Source organism: Chrysochloris asiatica, unplaced genomic scaffold (assembly GCF_000296735.1).
Source record: "Chrysochloris asiatica unplaced genomic scaffold, ChrAsi1.0 scaffold00278, whole genome shotgun sequence".
Taxonomy (NCBI): domain Eukaryota; kingdom Metazoa; phylum Chordata; class Mammalia; order Afrosoricida; family Chrysochloridae; genus Chrysochloris; species Chrysochloris asiatica.
This window is the reverse complement of record NW_006408796.1, coordinates 2,454,392-2,475,159: the sequence shown is the minus strand read 5'-3', so window position 1 is coordinate 2,475,159 and position 20,768 is coordinate 2,454,392. Positions and strand designations below refer to the sequence as shown.

The following is a 20,768-nucleotide window of genomic DNA, read 5'->3' as shown; positions in this document are numbered from 1 at the left end:
GTGTGTTTAGTTCTATTGTACACGGTGTGTTTAGTTCTATTGTACATAGTATGTAGTTCTATTGTACACGGTGTTTAGTTCTATTGTACACGGTGTTTAGTTCTATTGTACACGGTGTGTTTAGTTCTATTGTACATAGTATGTAGTTCTATTATACATAGTGTTTAATTCTATTGTAGTGTTTAGTTCTATTGTACACAGGATCACTGAGTCAGAACCAACTTGATGACATGTAACAAGAACCACAACAACATAATTAGCCTTGTGGATGTGAATCCTTTGGATACTAGTACGGCTGCATGCTGATGGTCTCCCTTATCTGGATGATCTGTCATTGTCCTGTTTTAAACTTAATAAAGAGGTCACGACAAAATATATTTGATTTGGGGGTCTTTTTTCCCTTAAAACATATCACATGTGAATCTCCTTATAAACACAGACAGACACACAATTCCTACCAACTCCGACTCACAGAGACCATACATAGGTTTTCTGGGTATGAAGATCTTTACAGTAGGAAACTGCTTTTTCTTTCTCCCATGGAGATGCTGGTGGCTTTGAACCATCAACTTGCAGTTGGCAGTACAGTGCTTATCCTACAGTGCCACCAGGCTCCTTGTGCCTCCTTGTCATTATTGTTAAGCGTCGTCGAGTTGATTCCAACTCATGGGGACCCCGTATAGGGTTTCCAAGGAGCGGTTGCTGAGCTTAAACTACTGACCTTGCAGTTCAAATTGACCTTGCAGTCCAACCCATTAACCCACAGAGCCGTACCCTTCAGACCCAGTTTAATTCTTCTATAATGTTCTATCTTGGGAGTTGATTGTGATTTAATAAACAGTTTTCATTAGAACCCATTGGGGAATGGAGTAATTCTGCTTTTGCTTCTTGGTCCTGAAAGTCTTATGAGAAGACACAGCAAGGAAGGGAGACAGGCACCCTCACAATGATGACAGAAAAGGGGAGAAGGCTAGAATATGCATTTATGAACAACCGAATTCAGTATTTCTCATGGACCACATATTATAGTCTGGAGACTGAGTTATGGCTTTAAGGGTTGACCTGCATCCCCCCAAAATACAGCTGTGTTGTGAATCCCTATCCCTATACATGTGTGATACAATCCCACTTGGGAGTAAAGCATTCATTGTGGTTACGGAGGCCATGCCAGTATAGGACGTGTTCTAGGACAATCTCTTCTGAGACATAAAGAGCAGATTAGAGACAGGAACAAGGACCTGGAAGCAAGCCCCAAAAGTCGAAATAGACAAAGATCTTCCCCTAGAGCTGACCGAGAAGGACTGCCTTCATGATCAGCACCTTAAATTCAGACTTCTAGTGTGCTGGAAGATAAGGAAATCCATTTGTTTTTGCAAGCCACTTCCTTGTGCATTTCTTTGCAGCAGTATTAAGTAAGAAAGACGCATGAAGCTAGGCACAAAAATGGATAAAACATGGTCCTGCAAAGTTGTACCTGGTCACAGAAGGCCTGCATTGCTCGCTGTCCCTGAGTCAGCTCTAAGCCATGACAACCCCAGATCCACCAGATGAAAATGCTGCTGGGCCCGTGCCATTCCCATGATGGCTGCCATGTCTGAATCCATGGGAGGGACCAGAGGTTCATCTCACTGAGCTCTCTCCTCACCCATGCTGGCCTTCCGTCTCATCAAATATGTTCCCCCTCCAACAACTGGTCCCTCCTGATGGTGTGTACAAAGTAACACTATAAGGCTATGCTGCTATTGCTGTTAGGTCTGATAAGTCTGCTCCAACTCACAGCAGCCCTACTTACAACAGAACAAAATTCCACCCGGTCCTGCTTCAGTTCAGAACTATTGCAGTTGCTGTTCTGTCAACCCATCTCCCTGGGGGGTGGGGGTGGGGGGGCTTCATCTTTTTTTGCGGACTCTCTACTTTGCCAAGCATGATGTCTTCCTCCAGAAACTGGTCCCTTCTATGAGAGACAAAGTCTTGCCATGCTTGCATCATAGGAACATTCTCGCTGTACTTCTTCCAGGAGAGATTTGTTTGTTCTTCCGGCAGTCCATGGTACTTTTCATATTCTTCTCCAACACCATAATTCAAATGAATTAATTCTTCTACGGTCTTCCCTATTCGTTGTTCAATTTTCGCATGCATATGAGGTGATTGAAAATACCATGGCTTGGGTCAGGCGCACCTTAGTCCTCAAGCTGACATCTTTGTTCTTGAGCACTTTCAAGAGGTCTTGGGCAGCAGATTGGCCTAATGCAATAGATCTCTTCACTGCTGCATCTGTGAGTGTTGATTATGGATCCAAACAGAATGAAAACCTTGGTAACGTTTAATCTTTCTTCCATTATCCTGATGTTGTTTATTGGTCCAGTTATAAAGATGCTGGTTTCCTTTCCTTTGAATTCAAATACAGACCGAAGGCTGTACTGTATTGTATTCTTAGAGCTTAATCAGTAAGTGCTTCAAGTCCTTTCTCAGTTTTAGCAAATAAGACCGTGCCATATCAGAGGCTGTTCTTCTTATATAATCCAGCGTCTTGGATATCTGTGCATCATATACAGTGAATATGGTGAAAGACTATAACCCTGCCGCACACTTGCCCTGATTTAAACCATTCGGTACTTCTCTAGTTCTATGTACAGGTTTCACATGAGCACAATTAAGTGTTCTGGAATTCCCATTTTTTTGCAATGTTAGCCACTGATTGTCATGATTCACACAGTCAAATGACTCTGCATAGTCCATAAAGCACAAGTAAACATCATTCTGGTTATTCTCTGCTTTCAACCAAGATCCAACTGACGTCAGCAATGACATCCCTCATTCCACGTCCTCTTCAAGAACAGGAATGAATTTCTGGCAGCTCACTAATGCCTAGGATATCAGTCTTCATGCATTCCGTTTCATTTCTGATGACTACCAATTTTTCTAGATTCATACCTCATACACTTCACAGTCCCTGTATTGATGGCTGGTCTCACTTTTGAGTTATATCTTATCACAAGTGAAGGTCCCGAAAACTCCATCCATGTCATTAACATGAACTCTACTTTGAGGAGGCAGCTCTTTCGATGTCCTATTCTGAGTGCCTTTCACCCTGAGAGGTTCGTCTTCTGACATTGTTTCAGACAAGGTTCCACTGCAATTCACATAAGGTTCTCAGGGCTTAGTCGCTCAGAAGTGGACCATCTATTCCTTCTAATCTGTTGTTAGTCTGGAAGCTGTAACCTGTCCACCATGGGTGACCCTGCTGGTAACTGAAACACCAGCGACACAGCTTCCAACATCACGGCCACACACAAGTCACCACCGTATGACACATGGACAGACGTGCAGGGATTCTGCGATGACCTAGAGCTAATTTTTGGAAGTTGACTATTAGGCTTTCGGACTAGTCAATCTCAGTCTGGAAGTTCCACTGACATCTGCCCACCAGGGGTGACTGGCTGGTATTTGAAGTTCTGGTGGTATAGCTTTTAGCACCAGAGCAACATGCAAGCCCCCTACCCCCAGTTTTACAACACACTGACAGAAGGGTGGCGGGGGTCTCCACAGTTATGTGGAAAATGGCCTCTAGGAGTCAGTAGCTCACCTCTTCATTCTGAATGATGCAGAAAGCATCAAAAGAAGATGAAGGAATACACAGAGCTACTGTACCAGAAAGAAATGGCTGATGTTCAGTCGTTTTAAGAGGTAGCATATAATCAAGAGCCGGTGGTGCTGAAGAAAGAAGTCCAAGGTGCACTGAAGGAGGCACTGAGAAAGAACAAGGCTCTGAAGAATGATGGACTACAAACTGAAATCTTTCAACAAACTGATGCAGCACTGGAGGCACTCATTCATCTTTGCCCAGAAATTTGGAAGACAGCTACCTGGCCAACTGATTGGAAGAGATCCATATTTATGCCCATTTCAAAGAAAGCTGGCCCAATTGAATATGTAAACAGTCAGACAATATCATCAGTATCACATGCCAAGTAAAATTTTGCTAAAGATAATTCACAAACAGCTGCAACAGTACATTGCCAGGGAACTGCCAGGGGTTTAAGCCTGATCAGATGAGGCTGTGGAATGAGGGATATGGTTGCTGAAGTCAGCTGAAAGCAGAGAATGCCAGAAAGATGTTTACCTGTGCTTTTTTGACTATGCAAAGGCTTTCGTTTGAACAGAACAAGGGGAACACATATGGTTTTAAATCAGGAAAGGAGTGCATCAGGGTTGTATTCTCTCACCGTTACTTATTCAATGCTGAACACATAATTCAACAAGCAAGATTATTTGAACAAGAATTGGAGGAAGACTCATTAAGAACTTAAGATATGCAAATAATGCAACCCTCCTTGCTGAAAGTGAAGAGGACTTAAAATACTTCCTGATGAAGATTAAAGACCAAAGCCTTCAGTATGGATCTGCAGCACCTCAGCGTAAAGAAAACAAAAATCCTCCATCCTCCCTACTGGACCAATAAATAACTTCAAGATAAATGGAGATAAGATCAAAGTTGTTCAACGATTTCATTTTGTGCTCAGATCAACCATCAACACTTCTGTAAGCAACACTCAAGAAATCAAACAACACATTGCATTGGGCAAATCTGCTGCACAAGACCTCCATAAAGTGTTCAACAGCAAAGATGTCAGTTTCAGTCTTAAGCTGTCTGTGCCTGACCCAAGACTCATTTTTTTCAATAATTTCACAGGCATGTGAAAGTTGGTACAGTGAATAAGGAAGACCATAGAAAAATTGATACATTTGAGTTATGGTGCTGGAGAGTAATATTAAACATAGAATGGACTGCTATAAGAACAAACAAATCTATGCTGGAAGAAATGCTGCCAGAATGTTCCTTAGAAGACAGGATGGCCAGACTTCGGATATGTTATCAGGAGAACCATTTCCTGGAGAAGAACACATGTGTAGAAAAAAGTGGAGGGTCAACACAACATACAACATACAACAACAACAAAGGAAGACCCCTCCGGCCGCCAACAAGACGGACTGACATACTGGCAGCAATAAAGAACTAAAAAATGACCATTTTGAGGATGGCAATGCTGTGGTCTGTTGTGCATAGGGTTGCTATAGTCGACAACAACAAAAAATAATGTGTACTGAAGAATCAGCTTTGTACCTGTGACTATAATCCTCTTTGGAAATATGTTTTGTGATGTGTGATGCTGTAGGTTGATTTGAACTGCAAGGTCAATGGTTCAAACTCACCAGCCTCTCCTGGTTAACCCTATACAGGGTGGCCATGTATTGGAACCACCTCGACAGCACATCCCAACAAGAGGAGCCCTGGTTCTTCTGGTAAGTACAACTAACCGGCTCCAACTCTCCTCTGGAGAAACATGTGGCCATCCGCTTCTGTAGAGACTCCAGCCTAGAGAGCACAATGGCCAGTTGTGTTCTCTCACACAGGGTCACTGTCAGTTGTAGGTGGACTCAATAGGACCTAACAACATCAGCAAAACAATGAAGTCATGTCACAGTGGCCTGGATTTCTTCCACCTAATCACTCAGGGTGGCATTGTCGAAAGACAGCAGGACACTCTAGGGCAGGCAGAGGGCCAGGTGAGGCCCCACCTCTCAACAAAGAACGCCAGAGATTTCTAAACAACACCGGAATCTGAGGGAAAGGCGCACAGACGAAATCTCGACACGGCTAAGCCCACGATTTAGACAACTATGAGAAAAGACTGTTTGCTCTTGAGAGCTACCCACTGGTGGGTATTTTCCATTCTAGGGGCATGGTGTTGCCTGCTCTGCATGATTCCTGGGTGTTTTGTTTCCTGTAGACGATACTGCAGGTCACCTCACAGAGCTCACGGCTGCTCCCTTATGGGTCCTGCTTCCCAGCCTCCCCTCCGTGGAAACTCTTCCTCTCCTCTTCCTTCCTCCTGCCTCTCCCAGAAGCCTTTCTAGCACCAGCTGCTGCCAGTCCTGGGGTAACTGAGGTGCCCGCTGTGTGCCTTTTTTGGAGAAGCTTTGTGAATATTATTATTTCAGATTTACAATGTAAAGACACTGCTGCTAGAAACAAGGATTGTTTTTCCCCAGAGCCAGAGTCCTCAGGACACCTACCCCATGAGCTGAGTGCCCCCACTGCACAGCCAGAGCAGCCTGGAGATCAGGCCAGCGTGTTCCATGGGGCCAGACTTGGCAGTCTCTGTGGGAAAGGGCCTTGACCTCACAATGGGTACTTGGAGGAGGGACATCCAGTTCTCACACCTGGGAAGCTGCTCCTGATGTTATCAGCTTCTTCCGGTATTTAGGGAACCTCCTGGGGTTTTTTTTATTGGAGGAATGCTAATGAGACTTTTCTGACTAGAACTCATTTGCTATAATTCTAAATGGAGGGATCACATGAGGAGACACTGTTTGTGTGTATATGTGTATGGTGCAATCCTGATGACACTGAAATCTCCTGGGGAGGTTTGGGGCTTTTCAGTAGCCACCATTTTTGCTGAAAATGCTAAAGGACACCTCAGTAACTAAACCACTTCCAAGCACTGAAATGTTGCCCTTTTCAAATTCCCAACATGCTATTTAGTTTGCTGTCAAGTCGATTCTGGCAGAGGGTTTCCAAGCGTGGCTGGTGAGTTTGATCCACCGACCTTGTAGTTCAAACCGACTGACGTACGGTCCAGTGATTACCCTTCAGTGCCACACCAGGGCACAATGGGACCGGAGTGAGACATGACTCAATATTCCCAAGTCCTGATAGCACAGTGGTTAAGCACTCAGCTGCCAGGCAGCAGCTCAAATGTACCCGCTGCTCCATGGGAGAAAAGACCTGTTCCCATAGAGATTACAGCCCAGAAATCTCTATGAGACAGGGCTACTCTGTCATCTAGGGTGTCACTACGAATCAATGGCACACTGCCTTGCAATGCCAGTTCACACAGAATCAAATCAACAGTTATTGTTGTTAAATGCCGTCGAGTCGGTTCTGACCCATAGTGACCCTGTATAGGGTTTCTGAGGAGTGACTGGTGAGCTTGAACCGCCAACCTTGCAGTTCAAATGGCTTTGTAGTCTGGCTTAGCGGCACACCAGGACTCCATCAATTTCTTCTTTACACTTAAACTCAAACCAACATCTCGGACCTCAGACAAGTCAGCTCTTGTGCCTTTGCCTTCACTTTATGGGTGTCTTCAGAATGGTTCCAACAGCATGTGACCTAGCAATTCCACTCCCAGGTATAAACCCCAAAGAACTGGATGCAGGGACTTGCACAGATGTTCACTGCATTACTCCCAAAGGCCCACAGGTGGAAATGACCCGGTATCCACAGCAGTTGAATGGATAAACAAAATGTGGTGCACACATGCATGAATACATCTGCTGAGTGAAATCAGCCACACACAAAAGGATAAACATCACATGATCCCACTTATATGAATATCTAAAATAGGCAAATTCATAGAGACAAAGCAGCTTAGCAGTTTCCAAGGCTAGGGCGCAGTAGGAATTATGACTTAGTTGTTTGGGTCATGAGAAGTTTTGGAAACAGAAAGTGGTGAAGGTTGAACACATTGTCAGTGTAATCAATTCCAACAAGATGTACTTCAAAGTGGTTAATGTGGCAAACTTCACGGTGTATATCATTTTACCACAATTAAAAGAAAGAAAATGAAGAGGCACCGAGACTGTTTTTCAAAGTCTTCCTCAGTCCATCTCTTACTGTGTTATTAATTACGGTTTGTCACAGACTGTGAGAAGTCAGCACAAATGAAAATAAAAAATTGAGTTGGCTTATTTAAAAAAATGTAAATTCAAGCCAATTAGGAACCATCAAATCTGTGTGGAAAAATAAACATCATAAAGAAGTAATTGCTTTAATATTTGTCTGGCTGCTGTTCAGAGGCTGTGACAATTGAGAAGAAAATGAACTCCACATTCCCCTGGGAAGACACCAAAACCATGGGCGATGGAGTTGTTTTAACACAAACTTCAACCCTTAAGACAGTCCTGGCAGGTTGACCTGGTTCCTTGTTTCATTGAACCTAAGAGTCCTGGGGTGGTGCTGTAGGACAAGCACTGGACTGCTCACCAGAGGACGAGCGTTCAAACTCAGCAGTCAATCCTCGGAAATCCTACACAGGGTTGGGACCGACTTGACAACATTTAACAACTGCAACAAGACAACAATGTCTCTACACATGTGAAGTGACGCCCACTAAAAAAGGAACCTCTAACCATACTATGGCCTGTTGTGAACTTCAGGACACACCGTAAAACCCAGGTTTTCAAGTGAGAAAAAAACGGTGCCATTTTGAAGTCTAAAATACGATGCTTCTATCATCACATTTATTCCCCTTTGTAAAAAGAGGGCAGAAAAATTCAGAATGGTTTAACAGCTCCTAAGCATGGACGCATACAAAGGAGTTCTGTTAGCGCAGTTGTTACGAGTTGGTCAGCAGTTCGAAACTACCAGCCGTTCCACTGGAGAAAGATGACACTTTCTGCTCCTGTAAAGATTTACAGCCCAACTCCATGGCACATAACCACCACCATCAAGCGTGTCCAGGAATCCTGGTGTGGTACTGCAGGATAATGCACTGGACCACAAGGTCAGTTTGAACCATGAGGTCGTCGGTTCAAACTCCCCACCAGCCACTCCTCAGAAACCCTATACAGGGTTGCTGTGGGTTGGAACGTACTCAACAGCCCTTAACAACAACAAGAAGCATGTACAAGAGCTGACTGCCCACTGTTACGGCTTTGTGAACACTGTCCCTTGGGTCCTATGAAGGACAGCAAGTGGAAGATAACCAATTTATATGACAGATTGATAAAGAGAGAGATGTTCTATTAATTCCCTACATTTTGCTAAAAAAGCTATGTAATGCTGCTGTTGTCATTTTTATGTAAAAATGGGTGCTTTTCACACTACTAAAACAGAGAAACGTTAAATTAAATTGTCATGGGTCTCTCTCTCCTACGTGCCACCATTTATGTCAAATAAATGCCTAATTATGACCACAGTAGGGCAACACACTAAACAGGCTGCTCTTGATTTAAGATGTATAGAAGTTCACCTTTCTAGAAGCCAGAACATTCCATATGGTAAACAAATGTCGAGTCTTGTAAAGAAATGTTGTTAGACTAATGGTGAGGAAACACTTTTGATATTGAGTCAAAATGACGAGAAGATATACAAATCTCATGGGAAACATATTTGGGTCACATTTCTTATGAGGGCAGCTTCTACTCCAGGAACATTAAGGGACTCTTCATATCAAAACAATTTCAACTTTCTAACATTTTAAGGCAACGTGCCCACTGAGTCTAGAATTCAGCCAATTGCGTATATCTGACACTAAATTTTGTTTGTTTGGATCGTTTATCATTTCTCTTTTTAAACTGACATGTTTCCAATCAGAACGCAGCAGTGGAAAGTTTAAACCAGAGGCCAGAGGTACATGAAGATTCACAACAGCCTTGCGTGAGTTTTCTAGTTATTTATAACCAAAGCAACTGGAACAGCCTTGCGTGAGTTTTCTAGTTATTTATAACCAAAGCAATTGGTGTGGCGCTGTGGGTCAATGTGCTGGACTGCAAAGTTAGTTTGAACTGAAATGCAGGTGGTTCAAGCTCACCAGCCACTCCTCGGAAACCCTATATAGAGTTGAGGTGGGTCGTACATAACCCACTAGACAGCAAATAACCAGCTCATTACAACACGCAAAGTCCAGCATAAAAGTACAATTTTTATCATATTTAAAAGCAAAGAACAAAACAAACCAAAAAAAAATCAACCACAGGATAAGAAGAAAGAACACAGCAACTATTCTTTCTGGAAAGGTGGGCCCACGGGTTTCGTACTGAACGTTCTACGAAATCCGAGAACTTCATGATGCTCTAATCCACAACAGCATTCTGAAGCTCAGTGATGTCACTCAAAAGCACACTAACAGGCCCAAGGGACAAAGGGAATTTTCCATTATCATAATGGCAGATACTTTTCCAGCATCTTCAATGAAAGGACTTAGGAGAAACCAAATCCGAGAGAGAGTAACCACCCCCAGAAAGCCTTGTCTTTGTTGACGCGCCCTCAGCCACGACTGTGGAAACCTTACCTTCTGCATGTTTGGCTTGATACAGCGAACAAAGAAAGGATTTGAGGAGCTTAGCGTGCCCATTAAGGAATGCAGCGAGTCCTATTAGAAAGGAAAAAGTAGATGTTGATTTAGTCTCTTAGTATGCCATCCTTAACATTTCTCAGCATCTACGGCACTTGTTAGAAAAAAACTATCATACAACCAAACAAAGTAAATCATAGGATTTGGAAGAGCTTTTCCTTTTTGACCATGTTATTCTGAGCTGACAATTATGATTGAAATGATTTGACAATATACAAAAAAAAAAAATTCACCACTTCTTTGTCTTCGTATCACTTTTAAAAACCATTCTGCTACAAATGAAAAACATCTTTCATCCAGACACTGGAAACTATTTGCTCTCTTGTTGTGCTTACTCCTCCTAATTCACAATTTCCATCCACGTGACAGCTTACACTAGTGCTCTGGGGTCCCTGGGTGGCCCAAAAGGTTAAGCTGCTTACTGAACGCTTGGTGGCTCAAGTCCGCCAGAGCTAGCTAGGAAGAATGGCGTGGAGACTGACTTCTGAAACATCAGCCACTGAAAACCCTGTGTAGCTCAGAGCTACTCTGACACATGGTGGTCACCATGAGTCTTGAATCAGAATCAATTCAATGACAAACATGCCTCGTCACTGTTGCTGTTTGTTAAATACCAGTGATTCATTGTTCTTTGTGCTACAATCCTTCACTTTTTACCTTCAAACCACCAGGCATCTACATCAATCATCGGAAACACTGTTTTATTTTTGGTCTTCCTTTTTGTTATTTATTTTTAATTCTGGACACTTTTACCATTGAGCAAGCAGAGTGGATTACGAGATAGGTTGCTAACTGCAATGCCAGCAGTTCACATCTACCAGGAATTCCAAGGGAGAAAGATGAGGCTTTCTGCACCCATAAAGATTCACAGCATTGCAAACCCTATACTGAGCCGTTATGAGTTGAAACTGACTCCACGGCAGATAACTACCAGTGAAGTAGACAAAAGCTGAGGATGCCCTTATCTTCGGCTTCAGCGAATGGTTTACCTCAATGCACCTGACCCCATCTCCAATACACACTGTGGCCACTCTCACAGAAAAGCCAATCGCAGACATTGCATTATGCCGTCTGCCAGTATCCGCATGCTATGGGTAAAGGGTAAACACTACTACACACATTAACGCACATGAGGACAAAGTCATGGTGGGCCTATGGCGACCTAACAGTAATTCCTTATGATCAATACTATCATTTTCTAGTACAAACGCTACAAATTTCACACTTTTGAACACAGTGTGTTCTTTGAATCAGAAGCAATAAGGGATTGCAAATGGTTGATGTGTCAATTTTGTGCCTTCTATTTCATTGGGTTTTCCCTCCGCCTCTCCTTTCCTTATGATTTTGTTACTGAAGAAACTCGAATTGTCTTTAATACTCTGCTGAGCAACTGCTTCTCTGCTCAGAAAACATGTGGATTTCTCACTTAAGACAAAACACCCTGGGATCCTTCCTAGAGTGAAGCCAACTCAATTTCACACAAGGTCTCCTGTCTCTGCCCTCCAGAGAACACAAGATGTACATCCCTCTCTTAGGACCCTTCTGCTACCCTTGTTGTCTCTATGTAGAAGGCCACCCACCATTTTCCACTTTGTTTTCTAGTCCAATTTAAATCCCACAAGTCCATGAAGTCTTTCAAGACATCTACCTCTAAGCAACAATGGTGTTTTAGAAAATGCTTCCATTGGGAGCGTAAGAGCCTAGGCTTTTAGAGTTACACAAACCTAGGTTCAAATCTCTACTTCTCTAAACCTCAACTTCCTCATCTGTAAAATGCGAGCAATAACATGTACTCATCAGGTTTGTGTGAGGAGTGACCAGGTCATGTAGAGAAAAGGGATCTGTCCAATGTCTGGCACATAATGTTGTTGTTGTTGTTAAGTGCCGTCGGGTTGGTTCTGACCCATAGCGACCCTGTACAGGGTTTCCAAGGCTGTTAATCTTTATGGGAGCAGAAAGCCTCATCTTTCTCCTGCGGAGCGGCTGGTAGTTTCAAACTGTTGACCTTGTGGTTCACAGCCCAATTCGTAACCACTACGCTACCAGAGCTCCTATTTGTTGTTGCTGTTGTTGTTAAGTGCCATCGAGTCGGGTCCGACCCATAGCGACCCTGTATAGGGTTTCTGAGGGTGTAAATCTTTACGGGAGTAGAAAGCCTCATCTTTCTCCCGCGGAGCGGCGCTAAATAAGAGCTATTGTTACTGTCTATCTGGGTTGAATCTGCCCTTCATATAGCGGTACCTGGTTCTGTCCACCATGTTGGTGTGTAGTTGGTTCATCTCCAATCACACTGCACAAAAGACCTCCCACTGAACCCAGCCCCACACATTCAAATGAGAATAGATAAATGGAAGAAACCTCGCCAAAGGCAGACTTAATAAATGCCCACCAACCGAACAACTTCCATTTCCCCTTCACAGCAGGATTTATTCACGAGGGTAAAACAGAGCACATAAATTAGATGAATGATCTACCTACATGTGCTCTACCTGTAAACACACACTGCTTTCATACTTGGAGTGTAAATCAGAATGTTCCACTCAGGGGGATGAAATCATTAAGAAGAAAAAAGTGTATGATTTTTTAAAAATATAAAACGATGACCTGCTCTATAAATCTTCACTCTAGCCACAAGTAAAACAAACAAACAAAAAAGCAGAATGTTCCTTATTTCCCCTAAATGCCAGGGCATGTACAAAGCAAGCAGCATCAGTTTTGGTTAAGCAGACCCTGGGTCATTATTCCTTGTCATGATATCACACAAACATAGCTAGGAAATATGCAAACACCACAACATAGGTCCTGGTGTGGCGCTGTGGGTTAATGTGCCAGACTACAAAGCCATTTGAACTGCAAGGTTGGCAGTTCAAGCTCACCAGCTGCTCCTCCGAAACCCTATACAGGGTTGCTATGGGTCGTAACCAACTCGACAGCACTTCACAACAACAACAAAGACATAGAAAGAAATAGTCCCTATTTTCACGTAAGCCCAAAAACTAGCCTTTCTTGACACAGAATGACTGTGTGATTTCTTATTTAAAAAAATAATAAAATGATCTGTATATTACTACCTGAATTGGAAAAATGATATTTGCTTCATTTCTGTAGTGCTATTGGTGTAGAGCTGAGGAGTCCTGGTGGGATGCTGTGGGCTACTGCGTCATACTGCAAAGTCATTTGAACTGCAAGGTCAGTGGTCCAAGCTCACCAGCTGCTCCTTGGAAACCCTATACAGGGTCGCTATGGGTCAGAATCAACTTGATGTCACTTAACAACAACATGGTGTGGAGCTGTAGAATTAGCACTGAACTCATTACAAGGTCGGCAGTTCAGACCTACCAGTTGCTCCTTGGAAACCCTACACAGCAGGGTTGGGGAATATCTGGCCCACGGGTCACATAGGGCCTGCAAAAATCATTTGGTCTGGCTCTTCCAAGGCAATTGCAGTTCTAGCTATCACGTTGTGAAGTGCTGTCAAATCGATTCCGATCCATAGCGACCCTGTATAGGGTTTCCAAGGAGCAGCTGGTGAGCTTGAACCACCAACCTTGCAGTTCAAATGACTCTGATAGCATAGTGGTTACAAGTTGGGCTGCTAACTTCAAGGTCAGAAGTTCAAAACTACCAGCCGTTCCACGAGAGAAAGATGAGGCTTTCTGCTCCTGCAAAGATTTACAGCCTCGGAAACCCTGTATTTTTTTAGAGTTGCTATGAGCCAGAACCAACTCCACGGCACATAACTACCATCAACTATCATGTTGTTGTTGTGAAGTGCCGTTGAGTTGATTCTGACCCAGAGCAACCCTGCATAGGGTTTCCAAGGAGCAGCTGGTGAGCTTGAACCACTGACCTTGCAGTTCAAATGACTTTGCAGTCTAGCAGTTTAGCCCACAGCACCACACCAGGACTCCATCCATCACAGTAGGGGTGAGTTAATTAAATGTTTGACCAAATGCAGCAGACCAATTTTTAAGTTGATAACTTATAAATTTTGGCAGAAAAAAGATTCCCCACCCCTGTTATGCAGGGTCGATATGAGCCAGAACTGACTCAACAGCACTTAACAACAGCGGCAAGCTTAAAGGCATGATACAAAAGAAAACAAAATACGGTCTTCTCATAGACCTTGTGGACAGCCAGCTCCTAAGTCCAAACCTTAAAGTCACGTAAGGAAGGTCCTGGCAGGGCCCGCAGCACACACTCACCTTGAATTGTGAACTGACGGTGGGCCGCCGGTGTTTGCTTCCGTATTTCAGGGTGTCCTGGTTATTGCGGCTTGAAACGTGCTCAAATAGGTCATAGACAAAGTCGAATCTGGAGAGGAAGAAGGTGGTGGCTCCTGAGGCATCCACACCCCATCATTAGACACTGAATGACTATAATTATCATGCATTTTCCCACTGATAACTGAAAGCAATATACCAAAGATTGGAGGAGCCCAGCCAGCCTCCAAAACTTTCAAACCAACCACTGCCAAACACCTGCAGGCATTGAAAAACTGCCCAAGCCGCTGTGGTGCCTGAATCCTGCCCAGAGCTGGGGCTTGGGGCAGAGGAGACTCTGAGACATCCCACTTAGTAGTAAGTGCTGCCTGAGTTTCCTCTGTCTGCAGACAACCCCCAAATCCAGTGACAAGAGTCCACTCTGCTCAGTGACTCTGTAGGGGACAGTAGAATGATCTCAGAAGGCTACCATAGCTGTCAATCTTTAGGGAAGCCGACTCCATGGCCCTCTGCCGCGGAGTCGCTGGTGAGTTTTAACTGCTAACCCTTTGGCTGGCAGCTGAGAGCTTTAGTCACGTTGCCACCACAGCCCTTCTGGCATATAGAAGGGAGATGTTACGTGCTTTGCCAACTCACAGAACTGCTGCAAAGATCCAAGCAGGTAAACAATGGAGCGGTGCTACCCTAAACCACCTACGCTGCAATGAGACAGACCAGGGTTCAAATCCTGGCATTGCTGCCTCCTTGCCCTTTTCAAAAAAAAAATTTTTTTAATGTTTTATTGTGAATTATGTGATAGTGTACATGGAGAACATTAGTTTTACATTCATCCTATCGTATATCGTTTTCATTGCCATGGTTACAATCCCCTTCCCATGCATCATCAACCAACCAAAGGGTATACTCTACAAGCCTGTTCCCCTGCCCCCGTGGTCCTTTTTTAAATTGGGGAAATGGGAGTCATTTTAGAACATCGCCTATTTCAGCTGCTGTGAGTGACATGAGAAAATGCCAGCTAAAGGTTGGAATGGTGCCTTGCATGTAGCGAACACAGACGTTAGGAGCTGTTATTAAAAAGCTCTATAAAATCCATCACCACGATTAATAGGGTAAAAAGCTTCTCAATGATTTCTTTTTTCATCTCTAGGTCACAGAGCAGAAGGTGTGTGTGTGGAGAATCGGTATCACGGTCCCTGGGAGACGGGAAGGCTATCTGCCTGTCATTTCTGGTTCCGCTCTGTGCTTGGTACTCACTCTTGGAAGTGCTTTGAGCTCCTGGGAGACAAGCTTCGGTCCCACTCACAGATGTCAGAGGGGAGCAGATCAAAGAGTCTGCAGACTGACTTGTTGCTCACCCCCATTCAGAAAGGAGCAACAGCAGGGGAGTCTGATGGGACCTAGTCTTGCTGAACTACAGCCTGTGATCTTCTCCCTGTAGGGAGTGCCTCAGCTCAAGATCACAGCTGGGATTTAGACATGACCCCTCAAGCAAGACCCACAGACTGCTGCGGGAGACAAACTGGCCATGGTGACCTTGTGATGCCTATGTACAGGCCTGAAAACGCATTTCAACACCAAAAATCGTTGACGTTGGTACAAAGAGCGAACCTTTGAGTCGGTCAGTCCCTGGTGTATGGCAACCCCCAGGCACAACTGCCCCAGCGGATCGATTCCAACTCAGACCAACCCCACAGGACCAAGCAGAACTGCCCCATGAGGCACTGCAGATTGTGAATCTTTACAAGAGCAGATGGCCTCATCTTTCTCATATGGGGTTTGAACCACCCACCTTGGCAGCCCAATGGTGCTTAACTCATGGCACCACCAGGGCTCCTAGAGGCTTCACATGGGACCATTAACGTGAATGTAAATGTGGATGCTTCATATTCTAAGCGGATACTCTAGAGCTGCTTCTCCACCCCACGTCCATGCGGTCTAACAGAGGGGGTGAACACAGGGACATTTTCCCAGCCCACGGAGAACAGCTGGGTAATGTTTTAATTATCAGCACCACCAACAGGCTCCCAGCTTAATATATACAAACAGCTAAAATCATCATTACGAGCTTTCTGTGTGTCTTCCTGACCGTCTGATTTAATGGTGTAAATTTATCATTTGAACAGAATAAGGGGCTGCAGTTCTGTTTTAAAATCAGTAACAGACTGTGTCAGGGTTGTATCCTTTCACCAAACTTACTTAACTTGTAAGCTGAACAAATAATCAGAGAAGCTGAACTACCTGAAGCAGAAAGAGACACCAGCATTGAAGGGACGGCTCAGTAAGAACCTGATATACAAACGATACAACCCTGCTAGCTGATGAAAATCAGGGACAACAACTCAACCTAAAGAAAACAAAAATCCTCACAACTGGACCGACAAGCAACATCATGATAAATGGAGAAAAGATTGGAGTTGTCAAGAATCTCAGTTTACTTGGATCCTTAAAACCTACACCCATTGGAAGAAGCAGTCAAGAAATCAAAGAATGTATTGCACTGGGCAAGTCTACCTTGAAGACAAAGATGAACGTGATGAAGCTTGGTATTTTCAGTGCACTCATATGCACGGACAGTGAATAAGGAAGACGAGAGAACTGATGCCTTTGAATTATGCTGTTTGTGAAGAACACTGACTAAGCCATGGATTGTCAGAAGAGTGAATAAATCTGTCTTGGATAAAGTACAATCAGACTGCTTCTTACAAGCAAGAATGGTGAGCCTTGGTCTCATCAACTTTGGACATGTTGTCAGGTGGGACCAAGCCCTGGCAAAGGAGAGGGTCATTGAAAAGGAGAAAGACACTTTAACGAGACAGACTGACCCAGTGGTTACAATACTGGGCTCAAACACAGCAACAATTGTGAGCATGGCAGGGACAGGGCAGTGTTTGGTTTGTTGGTCATAGGGTCTGAAGGAGTTGGAACCAACTCAATAGCACCTAACAACATCTATGTTTCTAGCTAAATTAAGTCTTCTGTATTTTTTCTGGAAATCTCCTACACTAACTAGAGACATCTGGGTGGTGGTTGTTGTTAGGTGCCATCGAGTCGGTACTGACTCATAGCAACTCTATGTACAACAGAACGAAACACTGCCCAGTCCTGGGCCAATCTCACTACGGTTGCCACGCTTGAGTCCATCGATACTTCCACTTTGTCAATCCATCTTGCTGGGGGTCTTCCTCTTTTTCTCTGACCCTCCATCTTACCAAACATGATATCCTTCTCCAGCGACTGGTCCCTGCTGACAATATGTCCGAAGTATGAGAGACGAAGTTTGGCCATCCTGGCCTCCAAGGAGCGCTCTGGCTGCACTTCTTCCAACACAGATCTGTTGGTTCTTGTTTACTTTTTTCTGGCAACTTCCTACACTAACTAGAGACATCTGGGTTAGGGACTATAAAACCAAGTCTAAAATCCACTTAACTGTAAAATTTATTTCAGCTGTAAGCTTGCTGGGCAGGAAATGGGTCATACTGGTTAAGATCTTACGCTCATGAGCCAAGCAGCACAGGTCAAAATGAGGCCCAACAGCCCACCAGTTGCAGGGTTGAAGCCTCAGTTTCCTCAAGTGCATGACAGGATGAAAATAGTACCAAACTCTCAGAAACTTGCTGTAGAGACTAAATGAACTCATTCAGCTTCAATCAAGGTCTCTGGAGGCTCCTCATTACAGGAGAGTTACAGCCACAATGACTTTCTAGCTCTTGGGTCACTGTCTTGATGAACTACACTCTAGAGAAGACAATAGCAAGACAAGTTTCTTCTGTAACAGGAAGGTTTTCTAGATCTATGAATTAAAAAAACACAACAAAACATTGGCACAAGTATTGATTCACTTGCTTTTGATTTCTCAAAGGTGCCCTGGTTGTGTAGTGACTTATGCACATTCTACCAACTGAAAGGTCAGTCCGTTCAAACCCACCAGCTGCTCCCTAGGAGAAAGATGGAGCAGTCTGCTTCCAGAACAATTTCCAACCCTGGGAACCCCATGGGCAGTTCGGTTTGGTCCGGAATGCTCGCTTTGAGTCTGAGCTGTGACTTTGCTTCTCTGGAGCGATTTCATTAAGACATCTAGGACTCACCGGCTCTCCCTCAGCAGGTTGAGAAGGTCATCTCTAAAGGTATCTCTGTTCTTCTCCAAGAATCCCCGGACATCGTAGTGCACCTCATTTTACAAAAACACAAAGAGGGGAGGGTTGAACAACATAAAAGCACAAGCATCAGTTGGGTCCATTTCAAATCATCACTAGGATAAATCTGACTCTTTCTCTGCCCATCAAATGAGGCACATTTCTTCTCAAGTAAACGTTAAGTGTAACCAATTACCTCTCCAGCATAGTGTTTCACTCCAAAATTGTTGACTGCAACTCTGGGCTTCACGTAAAAGTGGTTGTTCTAGAAACGAATGAGAAGAGCGTAGTTCATGGACCAGTTCCCATGGGCCTTCGGTGAAAACTACAGACAACAGATGGATGGGGCACACAGTCTCAAAACTCCCCCGTTCTCAAGACACAGCACTTGGTGCATTTTATGAAAAACGTGGCACTTGGGAACATGCCATAAGAAACAACTAACACCCAGCCAATTCCAACTCACATGACCCTGGTTCAGGGTTTCTGAGACTGTAAACCAGGGGTGGGGAACTTTTTTCTGCTCAAATTTATAACATCATTCGTGGGCCATACAAAATTATCAACTTAAAACATAGCCCGCTATATTTGGTCAAACATTTAATTAACTCACCCCCTAATGTGATGGCTGGAACTGCGGTTGCCTTGGTAGGACCAGACCATAGGATTTTGCAAGGCCATATAAAGTCAGACATTCCCCACCGCTGCTGGAAAACTTTATGAAAGCAGACAGCCTCATCTTCCTCCTACGGAGCGGCTGGTGGGTTTGAACTGCTGACCTTGCAGTTAACAGCCCAGTGGTTAATCCAGTACACCTCTAGGGCTCCTTGTGTCACTGCTGTAGGTTAAAAAGTCTAAATTCTGTGCCCATAAAGGAAATTCAGGCAGACTCTAGCAAGCCGCTCACGTATAACGCTTTGGCTGACTTCCATTTAGCTCTAACAATAGGGAAAGGGCTTTGGTTTGTGGACCAAAAAAAAAAAAAAGTCAAATGTGGGAGGCACACACGGGCCCAGCAGCTCTGGACTATCTTTCGTGTCATCTTAACCCCACAGGCTTGCTATTCAGGACAGTTACGTATTGCCAAGGTTTGACGTACAGCATGCTGACTGTGTAACTTCCCGAGTAGGGTGCTGTCTGTGGCTTGAGGAAAATGGCTTTCTTCATTGATGAGAGCCAGGAGACCAAGTTTCTGGAGGAAAAAAAAAAGCAAAAGGGCTAATGAACAAAAAATCAAAATGTCTACCTTTCCAACTTTCAAAGCTTTTGCTCTACATATTTTCTATCAAAACCCACTGCCACCGACTCATAGCAAGCCTGTATAGGGTTTCCAAGGCTGTAAATCTCTATGGGAGCAGAAAGCCTCATCTTTCTCCCGAGGAGAGGCTGGTGGGGTTTGAACTGACAACCTTGTGGTTAGCAGTCCAGTACTATTCCTACAGCGTCACCAGAGTTCCTTCATTCTGTATCAAGTGGGTGGTTTAAAGAGTGGTCATATCCTGAACTGAGAAACGGAGAAGACGATACTATACAGGAAACCAATGAATTCAAATTCCGTATCAATACAGGAAAATCTGAACCTACTTGCAATTTTGTCATTTGTAAGTGCCAAATCTATTGGCACTGACAAAGGTGACTGGTGCCAAGTTAAAAATCTAGGTGAAGTCAATTCATACCCAGTTGACTTCTGAAACACGTAGAACCCAATGAGACAATAGATTTGCAGCACGGCCAACTATTGAAATTCAACCTTGTGCATTAATGTTTCTGTTTCCCAATGGTCCATTGTGTTTGGAACATTCCCATCTTTGATGTATGTGTTCGAACACGCTATTTTGTTCCCATAAGTATGAATCAGCCCAGCTGGACACCCCCGGGACTTTACCCATTCTTCAACAATCCCTCCTTACCTTCTCAATCAAGTCCAGGCATTCTCCATTGTCTAACCAGTCCATTTCTTCCCACACTAGCCCTTCTCTGGAGAAAGATTCAACAAGGGCAAGTTCAGTTCAAACACAGATTGCAAATGACCTACTTTTGTTGTCAACTAAAAAAAAAAAAAATTTTTTTTAAATGGAATTCTAAGAGTGCTTACCTGCTATATTCTAGTTGCTCTAAAGAAAAAATATGCTTGTTGAAATATTCCTGAAGTTTCTCGTTTGCATAGTTTATATTAAACTGCTCAAAGTGATTAACCTAAAGGGGGAGAAAACATTCAACAGGTATTTTTAGCACCCCACTAATTTGCATGAAGATGAAGAAAAGGTATT

The 20,768-nt window shown here is 43.8% G+C and overlaps 1 protein-coding gene across 1 annotated transcript in view; it reads right to left on the bottom strand.

Moving 5' to 3' along the window:
- The window catches only part of MYO10 (myosin X), a 119,633-nt gene that overhangs the window by 93,596 nt on the left and 5,269 nt on the right, over positions 1-20,768 (bottom strand). The window contains exons 4-10 of the mRNA XM_006874437.1: positions 20,594-20,694; positions 20,409-20,475; positions 19,598-19,690; positions 18,695-18,763; positions 18,451-18,533; positions 14,348-14,456; positions 10,080-10,160 (exon numbers count right to left, since the gene is read on the bottom strand). Coding sequence (XP_006874499.1) covers positions 10,080-10,160; positions 14,348-14,456; positions 18,451-18,533; positions 18,695-18,763; positions 19,598-19,690; positions 20,409-20,475; positions 20,594-20,694 — 603 coding nt within the window. The remainder of the gene's footprint in view (positions 1-10,079; positions 10,161-14,347; positions 14,457-18,450; positions 18,534-18,694; positions 18,764-19,597; positions 19,691-20,408; positions 20,476-20,593; positions 20,695-20,768) is intronic.